Source organism: Canis aureus, chromosome 9 (genome assembly GCF_053574225.1).
Source record: "Canis aureus isolate CA01 chromosome 9, VMU_Caureus_v.1.0, whole genome shotgun sequence".
NCBI classification, from domain to species: domain Eukaryota; kingdom Metazoa; phylum Chordata; class Mammalia; order Carnivora; family Canidae; genus Canis; species Canis aureus.
The window spans coordinates 7,391,212-7,410,133 of record NC_135619.1 but is presented as its reverse complement, the minus strand read 5'-3'; the positions used below and the strand labels follow the sequence as shown (position 1 = coordinate 7,410,133).

Here is an 18,922-nt window from a genome sequence, read left to right as displayed (position 1 = left end):
CCCCTCCCACACATACTCTCTCACTCACTCTCTAAAATAAGTAAATAAATCTTTTTTTTTTAATTTTTATTTATTTATGATAGGCACACAGTGAGAGAGAGAGAGAGGCAGAGACACAGGCAGAGGGAGAAGCAGGCTCCATGCACCGGGAGCCCGACGTGGGACTCAATCCCAGGTCTCCAGGATCGCGCCCTGGGCCAAAGGCATGTACTAAACCGCTGTGCCACCCAGGGATCCCTTTTTTTTTTTAAATTTTTATTTATAAGTAAATAAATCTTTAAAAAATATAGACATGTAGACCAATGGAACAGAATACAGAGCCCAGAACTAAACCTACAATTACATGATCAATGAATCTTCAACAAAGGTGGTAAGTATATGAAAAGGGAAACAGTCTCTTCCACAAATAGTGGTGGGAACATTGGATAGCTACATGCAAAAGAATGAAACTGGAACACTTTTCTACACCATACATAAAAATAAACTCAAAATAGATTAAGGACCTAAATGTGAGACTTAAAACCATAAAAATCTTAGAAGAGAGCACAAGTAGTGCTCTCTGACATCAGCTGTACCATGTTTCTAGATGCATCCCCTGAAGAAAGGGAAACAAAAGCAAAAATAAGGGATGCCTGGATGGCTCAGCAGTTTAGCGTCTGCCTTTGGCTCAGGGCATGATCCTGGAGTCCAAGGATCGAGTCCCACATCGGGCTCCCTGCGTGGAGGGAAGCATGGAGGGATTCTGCTTCTCCCTCTGCTTGTGTCTCTGCCTCTCTGTGTCTCTCATGAATAAACAAATATAATCTTTAAAAAAAAAAAAACGCTATGGAGACTACATCAGAATTAAAGGCTTTTACACAGTGCAAGAAACCATCAACAAAACTAAAAGGCAACCTACTAAACGAGAGAAGATATTTGCAAATGATATATCTCATAAAGGGCTAGTATCCAAAATATATAAAGAAGTTATGCAACTCAACACTAAAAAATCCCCAAATAATTCAATTAAAAAAATGGGCAGAAGACATGAACAGACATTTCTCTAAAGAAGACAGACAGAGGGCAGCCACGGTGGTGCAGCAGTTTAGTGCCGCCTGCAGCCCAGGGTGTGATCCTGGAGACTGGGGATCGAGTCCCACATCAGGCTCCCTGCATGGAGCCTGCTTCTCCCTCTGCCTGTGTCTCTGCCTCTCTCTCTCTGTCTATCATGAATAAATAAACAAAATAAAAAAAGAAAAAAAAAGAAAAAAAGGTTACAAATAAAAGCAACTTTTAGCAAAAAAAAAAAAAAAAAAAAAGAAGAAGAAGAAGACAGACAGATGGTGGCCAACAGCTACATGAGAAGATGCTCAACATCACTCATCAGGGAAATGCAAATCAAAACCACAGTGATCTATCACCTCGCGCCTGTCAGAATAGCTAAAATCAAAAACACAAGAAAAAAAAAAAAAACACAAGAAACAACATGTGTTGGTGAGGATGTGGAAAAAAAAAGGAACTCTGTGCACTTCTGTTGGGGATGCAAACCTGTGCAGCCACTGTGGACAACAGTATGGAGGGTGCTTAAGAAATTAAAAATAGAACTACTATATGATCCAGTGACCACTACAGGGCATTTACCCAAAGAATATGAAAGCACCAGTTCAAAAGGATATAGGCACCCCTATGTTTATAGCAGCAGTATCTACAAGAGTCAAACTATGGAAGCAGCCCAGGTGTCCATCGATAAAGAAATGGATAAGTAATTATACACGTGAAACTAATTTGACACTGTATGTTAATTATACTGGGATTAAAATTAAAAATAAAAGAAAGAAGATGAAGTTGAGGAGGCAGCAAGGGCACAGGAGGGATTCTAGCAAGCAGAGGGACTCTGGAGTTCGAGTACCTGAGCACTCAGTACCTGCGTTCTTCCCTGGTAATGCAGACGCCTGTTTGGGCTCTTGGCTTCTCAGGAGGACGATGGGCAAGACTGAATGGGAGGAAGATCCAAGGAGGCAGGCAGGAAGCTCAAGGGCAGCACTGAAGTTTGTCAAACATGCCAGTAGGAAGATCCTTGAGGGTCTAGGCGTCTAGGTTTTGATCACGTAGGTGAACCAGGCAAGGCTTCCAAGAGCAGCCTGACAGGAAGGAGTCTGGTCTGGGAGCCTCTCTTCCTCCAATCTGGGGTCCCCTACAGGAAGAGGGGAGCTGGAGGCTGCAACATCAGCTAAGTGGTGACTTAGGTCTGGACGCGAGTGGAGAGATTAAGATGACGAGTGGCCTTAAAGAGGAAGAACTTTTAGTTTGGTGGCAAACCCAGGGGGTAAGGGCTCAGAGGGGCCAGCTGACCTGGAGCCCTCAAATCTCAGTGAGCAAGTGTGGGTGACGTTGCAGCCTAGGCCAGATGGTCTTCTATGGGGCTTAGGTAGAGCAAGGAAAACAGTTTGGGAGTCCCTTCCATTGAGAGGATAGCACCCCATGTGTTGGGAGAAGAGGTGCCAGGGCCTGGTCTCCCTCAGCACAGGAGGCTCAGCAGCTCTTCCCTCTGATTCTGCCGCCCATTCCAGGCCCCAGTGCTTGTAGCCCAGAATTTGAGGGCAACTTCCAAGTTCACCTGTTCATTTAGAACTCCTGCCCAGAGTCCAACCCTAAGCCTGTTGTAAGGCCCGAATCGGAGGCCTTAGCCAAGAAGAGAAGAGCCCAGATTTTTCCGCGTGAGGTTGGTGGCTACAGCAGCTGTAGGCTGTGCTCTTCCGGGTGGCTAACCTCTCCCCTCTCCCCAGGCCCAGAACCCACAGAGCCCAGACAGCGTCCTAGCCAGAACCTGCCGGTGGAGGAGATGAAAAGGGCCCAGAGAGGTCAGCAGGAAGAGAACCCAAGTACTCACTCTCACCTTACATCTCTTTCACTTCCCTGTGACCCCTGCTACCTTTTCATCCCAACAAAGCAGATACTGACTCCTCTTTCAAAAAATTTTATTTTAAATCCCTAGTGAACATCTAAGAAGAAAATGTAAAGTGCTTGGCTTTAGGACTGGGGGAAGAGGGAAAGGTCCCCTGAGTTCATACCATTTGGACTTTCCCAGGTCAGTTCCTCAGAAATGAAAGGTGTATCTCAAAAAAACAAAAACAAACAAACAAAAACAAAAAACAGGGGGTATAAAGATCATCCTTGAGTTCTCCACCAGCCGGGTACATGAGCAGTTGAAGGACGCAGCTGTCAGAGACAACCACGGAGAACTGTCACCGAGGGAGGCAGGCCAACAGCGTGGAGAATGAGTCTCTTTCAAAGCAGATAGGAGGAAGAGAGAGGAGAGGAGGAAGCAGGGTCTCCCAGGCTCTGCAGCAGGGACACGGCAGCTGACTGCTCCTCTGGAGTATCTTCCAGTAAATGTCGGGCAAAGGCCTGCTCCATCTGTGCCAGAGAAGGTGGGGGAGAGCTTGTCAGGAGCACAGCCAAGAGCAGACACTACCCTAGGAGGTCTTCCCCCCAGGCCCCGTCTCCTGCTGGAACCACCCCAACACACGCCCTCCAGGGGCAGGCTAGCCTACTCTTCCCCTGCCCTGAACTCACCTGCACTGTGATGAGGCTCTTTGGGGTACGGCTGGGGCCGGGGCTCTCCTCCCAGAAATTCAGTGTCACCTGGAACTCAGGTGGGGGACCCAGGCCCTGGAAGTACCTGACCAGGTCTGATGAAGGAAAAAGGGTTAAGGGCTAGAAGAAAGAGAAGACAGGGGCCACAGGCAGGGAGGGGACCGAGAGGGGCCCACCATGGACAAAGACGGATGGCTGTGGGGCCAGAACTGGAGCCGCAGGGTTGTGAGGCGGCTGCCTTATGCCAGGAGGAACGGTGGCAACTAAGCTGCTACTCCCATGTGCAAACAGCAAAGGGCGCCCCTTCCTCGAGTAATACTTTGAGGTAACTGATTTTTATACGATCTGCAAGCTCTCTGCTGGAGAACTTAAGAGTCCTCCTGGCAGCCGGGTCTGCTTGACACAGAGGTGCCCCACTCTGTTGCTGGCTCACCGCCCCCCCCCCCCCAAGGGCACCCACGGCCCTGGAACTCTCCCGTTCTGTGTCCCCTACACTCCTGGCCAGATTTACAGGTGAAGGGAGGCAGAAGTAGAATTCCAGAAGTGGATGGGAGAAGAATGACCAGAGGAGCTGCCCGGAGTGTGGCAGGGCCGGTGAATAGGTGGAGGGTGTGTGTGGGAGCCTGTGCGGGAGAGGCCCAGCAGGCACACCTCCCATCACTGCATGCTGCCAGGCGGGGGCAGTCCCCGAGACGTGACATGTGTGCTGAGCTCCACCTGAGCCTCATCTTCCGAGGCCTGGACTAGGGAAGGGTGGCTGCCAGACAGCTGCCAGGGCGGAGCACAGGGCCCCACAGGATGTGCACGGTGCAAGGGCAGGGTGCCACACATCAGCTGTGATGAGGGATCTACTGGCAGAAACACAGGGTGGTGGCAGAGCCTATCAGGTCCCAGGGCGGGGCTACAAGGAGCCAGGGGCTCAGCTCAGCTGGAACAGCCTCACCTCTGCAGAAGTGGGTGGTTCTGAAGAGCTCCACACACTCATTGCTGGGCAGCAGATGTGGGCCTGGGCCAGGTGGGGCCTGGGGTGCATTCCAGGAGACGGGGATGGGGCAGAGGCGCTGCACGAAGAGGCCCCGGGAGTTGCTGGCTACCAGGACACCCCTCTCGATCTGGCTCAGCAGGCGCTGGGTGGGCTCTGGAGGGTCAGGCTTGGGAAAGACGACCTGCTCCATCCCGCACTGGGAGCCGGAGGGCTCGGCCACAAGGCGGCAGTCCAGGCTCTGCACCTGGGCTTTGCCCACCATGCGCCCACTGTAGATGAAGGTGAGCAGCAGCGAGTAGTCTGTGGACAGAGAACCACCAGCTGCCCCTGTGCTTCACCTGAGGGGTCCGCCTGGTCAGCCCCAGGGCCTGGGGGATGGAGGGGCTCCTCGAGAACCCCACACCCTCATTTTGCTGATGAGAAACGTGAGGTCCAGCGAGAGAAGCCAAGGGAGGACAGGGGTAGCAGCTTCATCTTCTGAGGCCAGGGGCCACCTCCTCATCTGCCCCATCGCCACCCTCACCAGCCTAGGGACCTCCTGCCAGACTTTCCTATCACCCAGGGCCTTACAGTTTAGGTCCCAGAGCCTGGGTCTCTGCTTGACCCCCAGAATTAATGTCTCAAAGTGGATTTCCTGGGAACAGAGTGTAGAGAGGGTATTTTTGAGAATTGAGCTGTGTTTGGAGTCTGGCCAGGTATCCTGCCTAGAAACCAGTGCCTCTGTCTGGGCAAGGTGGGCCCGGGCTGCTATGAGCCCTGCCAGACACAATGATGCATGCATGTCCGCAGGGAGACAGGCGGGGGGGACAGGGCGCAGGAATGAGTCAGAAACGCCACGTACCTGAGCCCGGAGGGGGCAGAAGCTCCAGTGACACCTGATCTCCTTGGAAAGGGGCTTCAGCGGTACCTGTGCCTAGAAGGGAAGCAGCGGTGTGCATCGCTCAGAGTAGGACTGGGGACTCCAAGGGCCAGAGGGTGCAGTGTGGGGGGACGAACAGAGGCGGGGGACGTGGTACCTTCCTGGGGCTCAGGGCTGCTGTTGCTGCTACTCCCAAAGTTTGAACGGCTCGTTCCCCCATTGGCCCCCACCTCCTCCTGCAGACACAGTATCTATGGTTGGCCCACCTCTCCCCTAGTTACAGTCCCTGCCCTCAGGCGCCAACCCCCCCTTCCTACCCTTGCTCTTACATTTCTGAAGGGGTCCACAAGCAAGGAGGGACTGGGAGCACCATTCTTCACGGTCCCCTCGTCCTCCTCCCTTTCGGAGGACACAGAGCTGTGATGTCGCTTTGATGGTGATTTCTGGGTCCCAGGCTGGGCTGTGGAATATTGTGGAAGGGGAGAAATGGCAGAGCCTTAAGTGGGTACAGAGGGTAGGACAGGAGGCCGTGGAAGGATGGGCAGGCCCAGGAAGGAGAAGCTAGCAGAGCTCGCCAAGGACAGTGATAGGGCAGAGGTCCCAGCGAGGGGCTGCAGAGAGGCAGGTCTGCTGCTGCTAGGAGGGGTGGGGCAAGGGGACACCCACCGGGGAGGGTCCCGGAGGGCAGCAGCCGATACACCTTGTAGGGCTCAGCTCCGTCCCTATGGCCGTTCTCAGGCACCTCCTCAAATTCAGGACTCTTGTTGAGTGCACAGCGCAGCCGAGTCTTCCAGATAGCCGGGCCTTCCATGTCCCCTTCCTTATACTTCCCCTTAAATATGGCCCACGCCTTCAAAACACAGGAAGTCAAGCAGAGACAGCATGTTACACACCCCGGCTGACCCCCTACTTGCACCAGCATCACCAGGCAGACGGGCCACCCGAGCATCTGCACAGAAGGGCCGGCGCTCAGGTTTATGCTCCGCTACTGCCCTCTTGAAATCCTTCACAATGTTGGCATTTTCGCCATGCACGGGATGTGATGATCACGCAGCTGGTTCTACCCTCCCATCTCCCCTTTATCTGAAACCCAGGCAGACACAAGTCCTTGGGGGTGAGAGCTTCAGTGTATACCCCACCCCTCCTTTGGAGGCTCCAGTTTCCGCGCTGTCACCTTGAAGAAGGCGGCATCCTGGTCCTCACGGAAGTCCTGTTTGCCCGCATGCTTCCAGGGGATCCGGAACATGGTCTTGGCTGCGTCGTCCCAGCACACCCCCGGGAACTGCCCGCTCTCCACCTGCTCCACCACCCAGTTCCGCAGCTTTCGGGTGGAGCGTGCCCTGCCTGAAGCCATCCTAGGGACAAGAGTGGCAGGTGGCATCAGTGGGACTGACGCTTTGGGAGGGGATGTCTGCCAAGATCCTTACCACCGGGGTTGGATTCTGGCAAGGGACCCCGGAATCCCATCTATCTTTTGCCTGTAGACCTTTCTCAAAAATTCTGAGGCTGAATGGTGAGGTTTGTCCCTTCACTAGTAATGACAAACAAAACAAAACAAAACAAAACAAAACAACAAAAGACACATCTCTTTTAACCTCCCAGGCTGTGACATCTGGGAGGAAACTCTACACACTGGTACTAGTTTTAAGACTTTCTGGGGAAATCTGTTGTGTGGCAGAGAGCTCTCTTGGTGTGGCTCGTGGGGACCGGCCCGGTCTCTAGCCCAAGCATCTGCAGTGGCAGTATATGCTTCTGAGATGCCTGCCTCAATGGTCCCTCACCCACTACCCCCCAACAACCTGGTCCTTGACCCCCACCCTTCCCCTATAGGTAGGTGGGGCAGGGCTGCGGCGGAAGTGGGCAGGGCCAGAAGGCAGGAAAACAAACGGGCAGCCAGAGCTGGGCCTCTGAACAATCTAGCAGCAGGGCTTCCTGCCCTTTACTTCTAGGGCTGGGGCCCCTGACCCCTGGTCAGCCTCTCACTCAGGCCAACTCCCACCCCCCACCCCCCACCCCGGCCCCGGCTCACAGGCCATCTGTAGATTCCTGTTTCACAGAGGGGCCCCAGGAGACCCCACTCCCAACTCTAATCCGGACGGGCCTTCCAGCTCTAGACCCGGGCTGACCTCCACTCTCGGCGGGTCTTACCTGCGCGGCCAGCTGGCTGTCCCAAGATGCAAGCTGCCCTCGGCCCGGCACCCTCCAGATCTCTCCGCCCCTTCCTACAGTCCCCACCCTAAGTTTCAGTTCTCCAGGCGCCGCCGCTTCTCAGAAATCACGTGGTCCGAGCTGCAGGGCAACCGCGCGCCACCAGGGGGCGGCAGCATCCGAGGGCCCCCACCGCTCCCGTAGACCCGCCTGATTGCCAGCCGCTGCCGCTTCCCAGGGAGGCCAGGATTCTGGAGTCTGGCGGGAGGCCTCTGGCTAGCCCTCTACCACCCGTGCATCTGTGTTTACCCCCTCGTGCCTGCCTGGTGCCTGGCAGGTGACCTCAAATATCAGCTGGATTCCATGAAGGAACAAAGGACGCTGGGGAGGAGAAAGCCCAGGCCGGGTGGCTGGCTGGGGACAGCCTCCTTGGCCATCCATGGTGTCAATTCCTTCCTGGCCCTGAGTCCAAGGAGGGTCCTGTGGTGGGCTGCAGGCGGCCCTTTCAGCAAAGCTCTCTGTTCACCCCCTTTCCCTGGTGCCCCAGATGGTGGGGCAGAAGAAGACCACCAAAAAGCCTGGGCAAGGAGATGCCTCTTTATTGGTGCTGGAGCTGTTCCTGAGGAGGTTCGGCCTTGAGACACTCATGAGGATCCTTGCCTCCCTCCACCCCACTACTTCCTCCTGCGAGGGATACTCTGTCCCAAGGGCACCTCTTCCATCAGCTTCTGCAGGAGGAGAGAGAAAATGATAACACTGGAAGCCCAGAGCTCAGATGCAGGCTGGACAGAAGACTTGTAGAGTGTGGGTCAAAGGCGAGGCTGGGGGGAGGGAGGCTGTACCTGTAACAAGCGGGCATGGTAGGCAGGGGCATCCTCCCCTGCCACTGGCTGAGGGCGCACGTGCAGGTAGCGCTCAGCAGCCGTCTCCAGCTCCTCCACCTCATATAGGGTGGCTGGGTCCAGTGAGTGCGCGTTGATGAGGCTCACAAGATACTCTTTGTAGTGTGCCCTGCAGAGATGACAGGGTGGAGTATTTGTTCTTCTGTTTGGCTAATATATATATATAATATATTTATTATATATGTTATATATATATATATTTTTTTTTATTCATGAGAGATGCAGAGAGAGAGGCAGAGACACAGGCAGAGGGAGAAGCAGGCTCCATGCAAGGAGCCCAATGGGGGACTCGACCCTGGAACTCCGGGATCACACCCTGGGCTGAAGGCAGATGCTCAACTGCTGAGTGACCCAGGGGTCCCTTATTTGGCTAATGTTAACCAAGTGTGCCCCACACCTTGCTGGGCACTGGTGTACTCAGACAAACAGGACCGGGGACTCTTGCCACTTGTAGTGGTGGGTACTATCTCCCTGTGTGCACTGCTGGCTACTACCTAGCCACGCCCTTGCCCAGAGAGACCCTCTCTTACTTCCCCTGCAGGACCTACTACAGCCAGAGATCCCCTTGACTACCCAGGTGTATCCTCCTGCCCCCAACTCCATGCCGTGCCTGACACTCACTGGCAGAGGCCAGCATGGCCAGCTGGAGTCTCCTTGCCACAAGCTTCATCCCGGAACCCATTAGGGACTTCCTTCTGCTCCATCACTCGGCAGCCACCTAAGGATAAGGGAAGGAAGGGACCCTTGTATTGGGAGGAGGTGACTGACCACAAAGCCCCCAGAGAAGAGGGGTATGAGGCATGGGAGACAGGCTTCAGGGAGGGGACTGCTCTAATGGTGTTGGGGTCAGAGAGGAGTGGGTACTTAGAGACACCATCATGGGAGACCAACTCTGACACAGAAGCAGAGGCCCTGCTTTTATCCAAGCTTGGTTTTGGTCCATAATCATGTACCCTCTTTTTTTATTGTCACATACTCTCAAGACAACTCTGGACTATGAGCCTTTGTGCCTGGTTAACTCATGCTGTGAAGGCCTTATCTTATGGTAATAAGGGGTGGGGTAGATTAGAACCATATGTAACATCTTTCATATGGTTGCCCTCATGGAATCTAAAACAGTGCAACTCCTGAGTCTCATTAAATATTCCTTGAGTTAACTAATGAATCATTATCCTTTGGGAATGGGAGAAGAAAATCAGGATTAAGTGCCAAGTGCTTGAATATGGCCTCAAGTAAACAGCCGAGCTACAAAGTAGGGGTCTTACTCCCATGTCACAGACGGAGAAACCAGACCCAGTGAAATTAACCTGCCAAGAAGCCACAAGTGGGCACAGGCCAAGCTCTGAGCATGGACCCAAGCCTCCCCTTTACCCACAACACAGTGGGAGCCCGCCCTCACCCCCTTCTCTGAGGCCTGTTCAGACACTCACCGCCAGGAACTGCCCGGGCCCCTGCTGGGGGTTCTGTGTTGAACATGACATTATTGTCCTGAGGAGGGGCAGATGGTTGGGCGTTAGGTTCCCCTTGATGCCAGCCTACTGAATTGCCCAGCCCAGAGCCTTCCCTTTCTTGCCACCCTGTGCTTGGCCTTCTACCCTGGGCAATCTGCAAACCCAGCGTGGCTGGCCACCCCTGACCTGTAGCAGCTTCTGGAGCCGGAGAGCAGTCCAGTCCCGCAGGTAAAAGAGGCAGTCTCGTGGGTGGTGGCCATGCAGGGACTTTTTCACCCTGCAGTTAGGGTCTGGACATTTCTGGCGGAAACCCATATGGGAGAGGGGAAGTTGGAGACGGTTGGGGTCCTGGCTTCTCAGAACCCCTGTATGAGGGGTGTAGGGAAGAGGGGGGGAAGATGGAGACATTGGAGGCAAGCAGGCAACCAGAAGGGGAGAGGGAACAGAGAGAGGTGCTTTACACCCCCACTGGCCTCCCCTTTTCTTCCCCTAGGCTACTCCTTAGTGCCTTTGCCCCTCACACCCAATGGCAGCATCCCTCCCCCGCCCCCCAATCCCTTCCATCCTCTCCTCCAGGCTCACATTCTTGGCGTAAAAGGCATTGTAGCAGCCGCTGCAGAACTGGTGGCGGCATTGGGTGCAGTGAAAGTGCATGCAGCCTCCTCGGGCCAGTGCATACGAGAACTTGCACTTGGGGCAGTCTGTAAGGAACAGCAGGTCAGGGCTGGTGCTGCCACTGCTCCTGAAGGCCTTTGGGAAGAGAGCCTCTGGCAGTAACAAATGACTGGGCAGACAGGCCCAGTGGCACATCCTTACCGATGCCATTCTCCTGAAGATACAGGGCTAGGCCCTGGGCCTGGTATTCGGGGTCATTGTTGCGTTTCCAGTTCTGGAAATCCTCACAGCTCCGGCCTCGGTGCTGCTCCTCCCACTGCAGGAGGGAAAGCAAGCTTCGCATGAAAGCTCCTCCCTGGGCCCTTCCCAAGGACCCCGCCTCTCATACCTTGTGGGCCCTGGCTTTACTTTACAGCACTGTCATTCACTGTTTGCTCCAGTCTTAAACTGAGGGGCCAGGCTTGGTTCTTTCACCTCTTTGTACTAGCACACATTCACCGGCAGGTTGTATTTCCACCCCCCTAAACCCACCTCAGCCCTGTCCCCTTTTCCTTCATCCCTGCTGTGGCCACCCTACTCCAGGCCAGGTCAGGTCTTGCCTCGGTTACTGGTGTCTCTACCTCCACTCCTGCTCGCCTGTGGCCATAGTGCCTTGGAGAGCATAAGGCAGGCAGCTTCAACAGTATGGCAGTGTTCTAGATCTGAGATTCAGTGATAGGGTCTTGGGTGGTCATTTTATTATTGTGTTTTGTAACACAGATGTAACTTTTTGGCATTAGAAGTTAAACTTTTTAGGGATCCCTGGGTGGCGCAGCAGTTTGGTGCCTGCCTTTGGCCCAGGGCGTGATCCTGGAGACCCGGGATCGAGTCCCACATCGGGCTCCCGGTGCATGGAGCCTGCTTCTCCCTCTGCCTGTGTCTCTGCCTCTCTCTCTCTCTCTGTGACTATCATGAATAAATAAATAAAATCTTTAAAAAAAAAAAAAAAAAAAAAAAAGAAGTTAAACTTTTTAGAATATGTGCCGTCAAAGTGAGCAATCAAATGGCAAACTTTTTATTTTATTTTTTATTTTTTATTTTTTTAAATGGCAAACTTTTTAAAAGGCAAATGAGATAGTATCACCCCTTGGTTAGTCTTAGAATAAAAGGCAAATACCTGCCTCACTTGGCCTCACAGCCTTTCCTGATCTGGCAGCTAGCTCCTCTCCAACCGCCTGCCACTCTCACCCTTGCTCTTGGGGCTCCAGCCACACAACACTTTTTCTGACTTTGGACTTTCCACATGTTGTTCTTTCTGTCCCGAATATCCTTTGCATAGTTGGCTTCTTCTTAACTTTCAGGCCTGAGCTTAAATTAAACCGTTTTAGAGAAGACTTGTCTGACCTTTCCATCCTAAGTAGGTGTATTCTGTTATTCCTAATCTGAGATTCCTGTTTTCATTATAGAACTTATGCTATGTGTACTCAGGCTCTCTCTCTCCCTCACTGCCTTTCTTGCCTTCCTTCCCCACTCTTCCTCCTCACCTTACCTTTCACCCTCCCTCCCTCTCTCCCTCCTTTCCTGACTACTGTGAGCTCTTTGACCCCAGAGCTCACATCTGTTCCATGCTTCAGCATACCCCGAGTCTGACAAGTTACTCTGAAAGGATGAATGGGCCTCACCTGGCGCTTACAGCGCACACAGAAGGTCTGGTGACACTGGGGACATGTTGCCTCCAGCTGCTCCCGTTCATATATGAAGCCAAAGGAGCACTGTGGGTACAAGAGTATAAAGCTACCTGAGGCCTGATCTGGCCCCCTGCCCTCCTCCCTGCCCCCTCCAGTCAGCTCCCCTGGGCAGGCCACTTACTTGGGCACACCACAAGAATTTGGGGTCCCGCATGAGCACACCCTCAGTCAGCTTCTTGTGAAACAGTGCATAGGCATCTGGCTCCAGGCTCTCCCGAAGCTGGGGACAGGATGCAGAAGTGGTGGGTGGGCAGGGTTCCTGTTCAAAGCCAGGGCACCCGGAGTCTTAGGGACTGCAGTACCTGGATGTCAAGTGTAGAAAAGTAGCTGAGCAACTGCGTGTCATCGGTGAGGTCAGGGCGGCCACAGGCGGGGCACACCATGTCTGTGATGTGTTTCTCCTTCAGGGCGATGGTGAAGTGCTGGCGGAAGCAGTCGGGACAGATGGTGCACTCACAGGAAGTCAGGGCCTGCATCTGTAGGAGGAGGCAGGGGGAGGAGGGGGTCTGAAGCCACAGCTGCCAGCAGTGGGGAAGGGGCAGTAGCCAGGTGTCTACTGGAAACCAGGGTCTGATTAACAACTGGCCAATGTGGCAACCTCCAATAAGTGCTTAGCAGGCAATCTGAATGTCTGAAGACTGTGATGGAAGAAAACAGACAATCCTGAGGCCTCAAGGAAATGGAAGAGTGCCCTCCAGAGGCATTCATGTTAATGGAAAGCAAACAAACAATATGTCTGAATGGACAAAACTAGAAATGGAGAACAGACTGGTTGTTGTCAGGTGACAGGAAGAAGGGAAGAAAGCTGCAGCCATAGAGGGGTTGTACAAGAGGGTTACTTTAACGGTGGTGGAACAATCTATATCTTGGTGGTGACATGAACCTATAAGCAGAATAAAATAGCACAGAGCGGGATCTCTGGGTGGCTCAGCGGTTTGGCGCCTGCCTTCGGCCTGGGGCGTGATCCTAGGGTCCTGGGATCGAGTTCCACGATGGGTCCTTGTATGGAGCCTGCTTCTCCCTCTGCCTGTGTCTCTGCCTCTCTCTCTGTGTCTCTCATGAATAAATAAATAAAATCTTAAAAAAAAAAAAAAAAAGGCACAGAGCCACACACTCATCCGTGTGAAAAATGAACAAGGTCTGCAGTCTAGCTCATGTGGTACCAGTGTTTACTTCCTGGTCTTGATATTGTACAGTAATTATAGAAGATGTCACCAATGGGAGAAGGGGGGGGTAAAGAGCACGCAAGACTCTATACTATTTTTACAACTTCCTGAGAATCTACAATTATTCTAAAATAAAAATTAAAACATAACAAAATAAAAATTAAAAACAAAAAACAAACAGAGCCAGCCTAACTAAATTCGACTGTATCTGGCCCACACACTGCCCTTCTGGCCTAGAGTAAGCAGTGGTCTGCTCCGACCAACCACTTATTTGATGATGAAATTAAAGAATTACTGGTAATTTTTTTGTTGTGCCAATGATATTTGTGGCTGTGTTTTCAAAAACTTCTACCTTTCAGAGATACAGCCTGAAATATTTACATGTTGACTAGAGGATGCCTAAGATTTGCTTTGAAAATATATTTTTTTAAAGATTTTATTTATTTAATCATGAAAGACACAGAGAGAAGCAGAGGCACAGGCAGAGGGAGAAGCAGGCTCCATGCAGGGAGCCCAATGTGGGACTCGATCCCGGGTCTCTAGGATCACGCCCTGGGCCAAAGGAAGCGCTAAACTGCTGAGCCACCCAGGCTGCCCGCTTGAAAATAATTTTGGAAAAAAAAAAAAAAGAAAACAATTTTGCGTGTGTAGATGGAATAAAGATTGGCGACATATTGATAACTGCAGAAGCATGGTGATGAATACATTGGCGGGGCATGGAGGAAGAAATCCTACATTTTGTGTTTGAAATGCTTCATGGTGGCACAGTAAAAATAATGGTGGCCAGGGACACCTGGGTGGCTCTGCAGTTGAGCATCTGCCTTTGGCTCAGGTCATTATCCCGGGGTCCTGGGATCAAGTCCCACATCGGGCTCCCCGCAGGGAGCCTACTTCTCCCTCTGCCTGTGTCTCTGCCTCTCTATGTCTCTCATGAATAAATAAACCCCCTAAAAAAAATAATAGTGGGGGCCAGGAGGTGGTTTATTCCTGCCCCTCCCTTTCTAGATGCCATCAGGAGCACATGGGCAACCGCAGAGTAGAAGACAGGGCCAGAGACAGGGGCTGACATGGAGCAGGGTGCAAAGGGAACAGTGTCATTCTAAGGCCAGACACAGTAGGGGATGGATGTGCTTACCCGGTTGCGGGGCAGGGCCCAGCCACACACGGCACACTCCTGGGCAAGCAAGCGGCGCAGGAAGGCCCGGTCCTGGCTGTGCCTCACAGCTTCCACCACATCTCCCAGCTCATAATTCCTGGGTGTCTCCTGCAGCAGTGACAGTGCCAGCTCTGCTCGGCCCCAGCTGGGGAGGGCGTAGACTGCCAAAAGCCGTCTGACCAGACTCTACAATGTGATTCGAGTACAGGAGGAAGAAGTGGCTGTCAGACCCCAAGAATCCTACCCTCACCCTTCCCCCTGCTCTTCCAAGTGGATTCTCCTCCTAGTACCTGCTTATCTGGCCCATCCCAGGAAGGAGTGGGATCAAGGCCCTTGTCCCAGAGGCGCTGATGGAAGGGCTCTAGGCGCTGGCGCTGTAGTTCTGTCAGGGCCCGTGCCACATCACCACCATGTTGGAACAATGCTTGAAGAGACCCCTCCTCAGGCCCAAAGCCCAGGGACCGGAGTTCCTGCACCTGCGAGTTGTGGGTAGAGAGGAGTGAAGAGGGAGATGGCAAGGAAAAGAGTGTGAGAGGTTCTGAGACCCATAGTCCTCAACCCTGTCCACCCTCCTGCCAGCATAGCGGGTACCTTCCTCCGCCGGGCCCTCACACACTCTTCCACAGCTTCATCAAGATTGCCATGACGGTCCAGCCAGGCTTTCCGGGCCTCCTGACAGGAAAAGGCACCCAGCCCCGGGTCCTGCTGTCCTGCCAGCTCGGCCACCATTTCCAGCACGTAGGGCAGCTCCGAGCGCAACCATTGCAGGGGCACCTCAGTGCCTGAGTACTGTAGAGCTGAGAAGACCTCCTCTGGACAGGCACCTGCAGCTTCCCCTTCCTAAGGTACAGTCCCACCCGGACAGATGGCCCATCAGGAAGGACACCCTCCAGCCACCCTCAGCCCGAACCACAATGCTGACAGCGATCATGTCAGCAGTACATGGTATGATATTTGTCATGTGAGAAGTGTTCAGTAAGAGGCAGCTGCTGCTAACAACAGCAAGTTTTGCAAGAACTTGTATTAATCCACTGTAGCTTTTCCCTTCCCCTACTAGCTCAACCCTACCTCATTCCAGGCCTAAATCCTCACCCGGATCTTCATCACTAGTTGGAGACCTTCCTCCCGCATCTTGTCCTGGCGCTGCTTCTCAGGGTCCCCACAGTAACCGGGCAGGGGGGCACTGAGGCACCGTGGAGGCCGTGGCTCAGGAAGTCGCTCTTCCAAAGAGCTGGCATGGAGCTGGGGGGCCTGCTGTACCAGGATGGGGCTGCTGGTCCGGTTGCACATAGCACACACCCAGCCAGGGCCCGAGTTGCAGAAGGTACAGTGAATACAGTACCAGACTGGAGGCTGGGCAGAGGAGAGCAAAGTATCCCCCTGCTGGGAAGGCAAAAAGTATTACCCAATTGAAGGCTGGCTGAGGCCCAAATGTAGGGAGCTGGGGGGAAAGACACAGAGGAACTCAAGAAAACAGGAGAGGAGGAAATAGAGAATGGCCTGGGTGGTGACAGGTGCAAAGAAAGAGCTGTAAGGAGTAGGTTACCTGAAGGGGCTGCAGGCAAATGCCCGTATCCCGAGAATCCACCACCAAGCTAGGAGGCTGAGCCAGCCGAGGTCGCTCACAGATGGCACACAGCACAGCTGCTGCCTCATTCTCAAAGGTGCAGCTCTGGCAGGCCCAGCGACCCCGTGCAAGCTCAGGTTCTAGGCCCCCAGTTCCTTGGGAACCCTCAATCCCCAGCCCCAACCCCTTACAGCCTCGGGGCCGATCACAGGCCACACAGAGCACTGCCCAAGATTCATTTAACATGGCACAGGCAGCACAGTGCCAGGGCAGACGGGCATTTGCAGGATCAGGGGAAGCTTTCAGGGGAAGCACAAGAGAGCTGTCTCCCAGGGCCAGCAGGGATGCTGACTGAGGCCGCAGTGGAGCTAAGGCAGGTAAGCTGTAATGAAAAAGCAGAGGTGGTCTGCTGAGGGGCCCTGGTGCCTGGGTCCCTCTTTCCCGGGCATCCCTCGTTCTCTGTGGGACAACACAGACCCTGTCCCTTGCACATGCTGTTTTGTCTGGAACACTCCATACCCACAGCCTATTCAACACTTAAATTATAACTTAAAGCTCGTATCTTGCTGATGGATATTCCTAACTTGGGGCCTGACCCATACTAGGTGCTTAGAAATCCTACTGATTGAGCTAGTCTTTTAGGCTAGGTTCCTCCTCTTCCTATCTTATTTGCACAACATAATAACCTATCTTGCTGTGACTGCTACTTGCTTGATATGTACCTCTGTGACCTCTTGGAGGGCAGTAACTGGCTGCTTGCCTTCTATTAAGGTCTTTAACGTAGAAACTGACGTATAGTAGATATATATGTAACTCTTAAATTCTCTCAACTTCACTCCTATCCAGAAGAGAAGATCTCTCACCTGGGAGTCAGGTGGGTGGTTTGGGAGCCCCCCGGCAGGGTCTGACGGAGGTGATGGGCACGGGACGGGTGTCCATGGAATAGGCGATCACAAGCTGGACACAAGGCCTGTTTACAGGTTGAACAGTGCAGTGTGCCTGGGGCAGAACCACAGAGGAAGCAGGGACCAGGAGTGGAGCCTGGAGAATAGGAGAAAGAAAAACTGAACATCTTTCTGAAAAAGATCAAGTTACATCTGAATTTGCTGTGAAAGGGAACAAATCAGACTACTTTTCAACATATCCAGACCCAAGGAAACAATTTTAATCTCTTTTAAAGGGCAAAGAAGATAAACAGAGGAGGGCCTCAAATTTCCATCAATATAGTCTATTAGAAACCGCTCCCACCCCCTTCATAGGACCAACGATACCTGGGGCAGAGGGTGTGGTGAGGGGGCCAGGAGCAATCTCTCTCAGTAAGGGGGCAAACTCTGAGAGCTGCAGTATCTGAGAAAAAAAAGGGCAGGGCAACTGTGTGTCCCAAAACCCCTTTCCCCTTTGGTCATAAGGTCTTAAAGCCCCATCTCTACCTTCCTTACATCATCCTCAACCTTGTCTTCCAGCAGCTGCTCCAGTGCTTGTTGTCTTGGGTGAGTATTCTGCAAACAAGGTATGAAGCATTCCTACCTGGAACCCTAGGACAAGGCCCTCCCTCAAAGCCCTGGTCTCTCAACATCCACAGGAAGAAGAGTATGGGAGTTCCCAGGTTGCTATGGGGACTATGCCCATGGTTCAGCAGCATGAAGGGCCCCAGACTGCCTCTGGGAGTGAGGGTGGGCTCCCCAGATCTGGTATTTAAGTCCTCAGGACTAGAGACACTTCAACATCTCACCTGTAACAGCAGGCTGAGCTCTGTCCGAAGCAGCAGTACTTCTAGTGTGACTGTAGCTACTTGGTGCTCATCTGGCTCCTCCTGCCCCTCAGGGAAACTCAACCCATCTGGCTGCTCCTCTGTGTAGCCATACAATCGCAGAACGTCCCGGCCCCCCTACCGCATATTCAAACCAGTCACCCACCAAGCCCCCTTCTCAAAAGGGCTGGACCCCTCCCCATTAAGCACAGCCTCAGGCTCTTTCTAACCAACCCCCTAGCCCAGGCCAAGTCCCCTTCTCCCATAAGGGGCCCAGGGGCTTCACCTGCACAGCATCCACCGTACTGCGAAAGACAGGGTTATTGAACTTGACCCCGCGCCAATACCGGGGCCGCTGAGGGCTGAGAAGGTTGCGGCCATATTTCTCCAGGATGTTCAGGGCCGTGGACAGGGTGTTGAGGTAGTTTCGGGGCTGGGAGCAGTCAGAGAGCGGAGAGCTGTGAGTCCCACCCTGGGCGCAGCTCCCCTGGCCTCCTCCCGAGCGGGGCCGGGCCTCACCTCCCCATGAGCATTGCAGCGGACCAGGCGTGCGGCGTCCAGCTGCAGGTAGCGGGCCGCTGGCGGCAGGGATGTGACCAATAGCGGCCGGAGCTGCTCTACGGAAAACACCTGCCCGGAATCCTTCCTCAGGGCGCTCGACAGCTCCTCGCGGGCCGCCAGGAAGGCCCGCTCCTCCTCCCCCGGCATCCTGAGACAGGAGTCAGCCCCAGCCGCGTCGCCCGCCGGGACCTGGCGCAGGCTGCGCGCGGCTTGAACGCCACCCCTCCCGCCCGGTGTCCGGCGTCGCGGCCCGACTCGGTCGGCAAAGCCGCCCCAGGTCACCCGGGCCACGGTCACTCCTCGGCCCCGGGCCCTGCGCCAGTGTTAGCCGGGAACAGGAAGTACTAACGAAGAGGGCGGGATTGCGACCTAGTTTCAGGGGAAGGGGAGGGCTTTAAGGTTAGGACAGGGTGGGGGTCGGGCAGCGAGGGGGCGTGGCCAAGAGGGAAGCCAGGGCCC

At 53.7% G+C, this 18,922-nt stretch overlaps 2 protein-coding genes across 5 annotated transcripts; both read right to left on the bottom strand.

Moving 5' to 3' along the window:
• Positions 1-2,940: 2,940 nt before the first annotated feature.
• IRF9 (interferon regulatory factor 9) lies at positions 2,941-7,544 on the bottom strand. Its single transcript, XM_077908734.1, is given in 10 exon segments — positions 2,941-3,305; positions 3,307-3,396; positions 3,556-3,671; positions 4,520-4,861; positions 5,403-5,474; positions 5,578-5,656; positions 5,750-5,880; positions 6,087-6,270; positions 6,595-6,775; positions 7,450-7,544. Coding segments are annotated over 9 exon segments (1,275 nt in total). The 5' UTR covers position 6,775; positions 7,450-7,544; the 3' UTR covers positions 2,941-3,224.
• Positions 7,545-8,144: 600 nt separating this feature from the next.
• On the bottom strand, positions 8,145-18,911 carry RNF31 (ring finger protein 31). Of its 4 annotated transcripts, none has more exons than XM_077908716.1 (21): positions 18,422-18,905; positions 18,189-18,335; positions 17,885-18,040; positions 17,583-17,651; positions 17,424-17,499; positions 17,016-17,193; positions 16,132-16,534; positions 15,678-15,965; positions 15,177-15,425; positions 14,876-15,061; positions 14,565-14,771; positions 12,566-12,739; positions 12,385-12,483; positions 12,198-12,287; positions 10,738-10,852; positions 10,504-10,622; positions 10,108-10,221; positions 9,901-9,958; positions 9,092-9,188; positions 8,411-8,579; positions 8,145-8,296 (listed from the first exon to the last, which is right to left on the bottom strand). In XM_077908716.1, the coding sequence occupies exons 1-21, from the start codon at positions 18,608-18,610 to the stop codon at positions 8,243-8,245; spliced, it is 3,237 nt and encodes a 1,078-aa protein (XP_077764842.1). In that variant the 5' UTR covers positions 18,611-18,905; the 3' UTR covers positions 8,145-8,242. The 4 variants fall into 4 exon arrangements, with proteins under 4 accessions (XP_077764842.1, XP_077764841.1, XP_077764843.1 ...); XM_077908715.1 differs by having other exon boundaries at positions 15,678-15,968; positions 18,422-18,903; XM_077908717.1 differs by having other exon boundaries at positions 15,678-15,968; positions 17,592-17,651; positions 18,422-18,901.
• Positions 18,912-18,922: the final 11 nt, after the last annotated feature.

Bases quoted from the DNA above. Each gene is read 5' to 3' on its own strand.
- RNF31 (XM_077908715.1), bottom strand. From the start codon at position 18,610: ATGCCGGGGGAGGAGGAGCGGGCCTTCCTGGCGGCCCGCGAGGAGCTG. The intron at 15,969-16,131 runs GTAACCTACTCC...TTGCCTTCCCAG, and splicing joins TTTGCCTGCAGCCCCTTCAG to CAGGGGGATACTTTGCTCTC. The intron at 12,288-12,384 runs GTAAGTGGCCTG...TTGTACCCACAG, and splicing joins AATTCTTGTGGTGTGCCCAA to TGCTCCTTTGGCTTCATATA.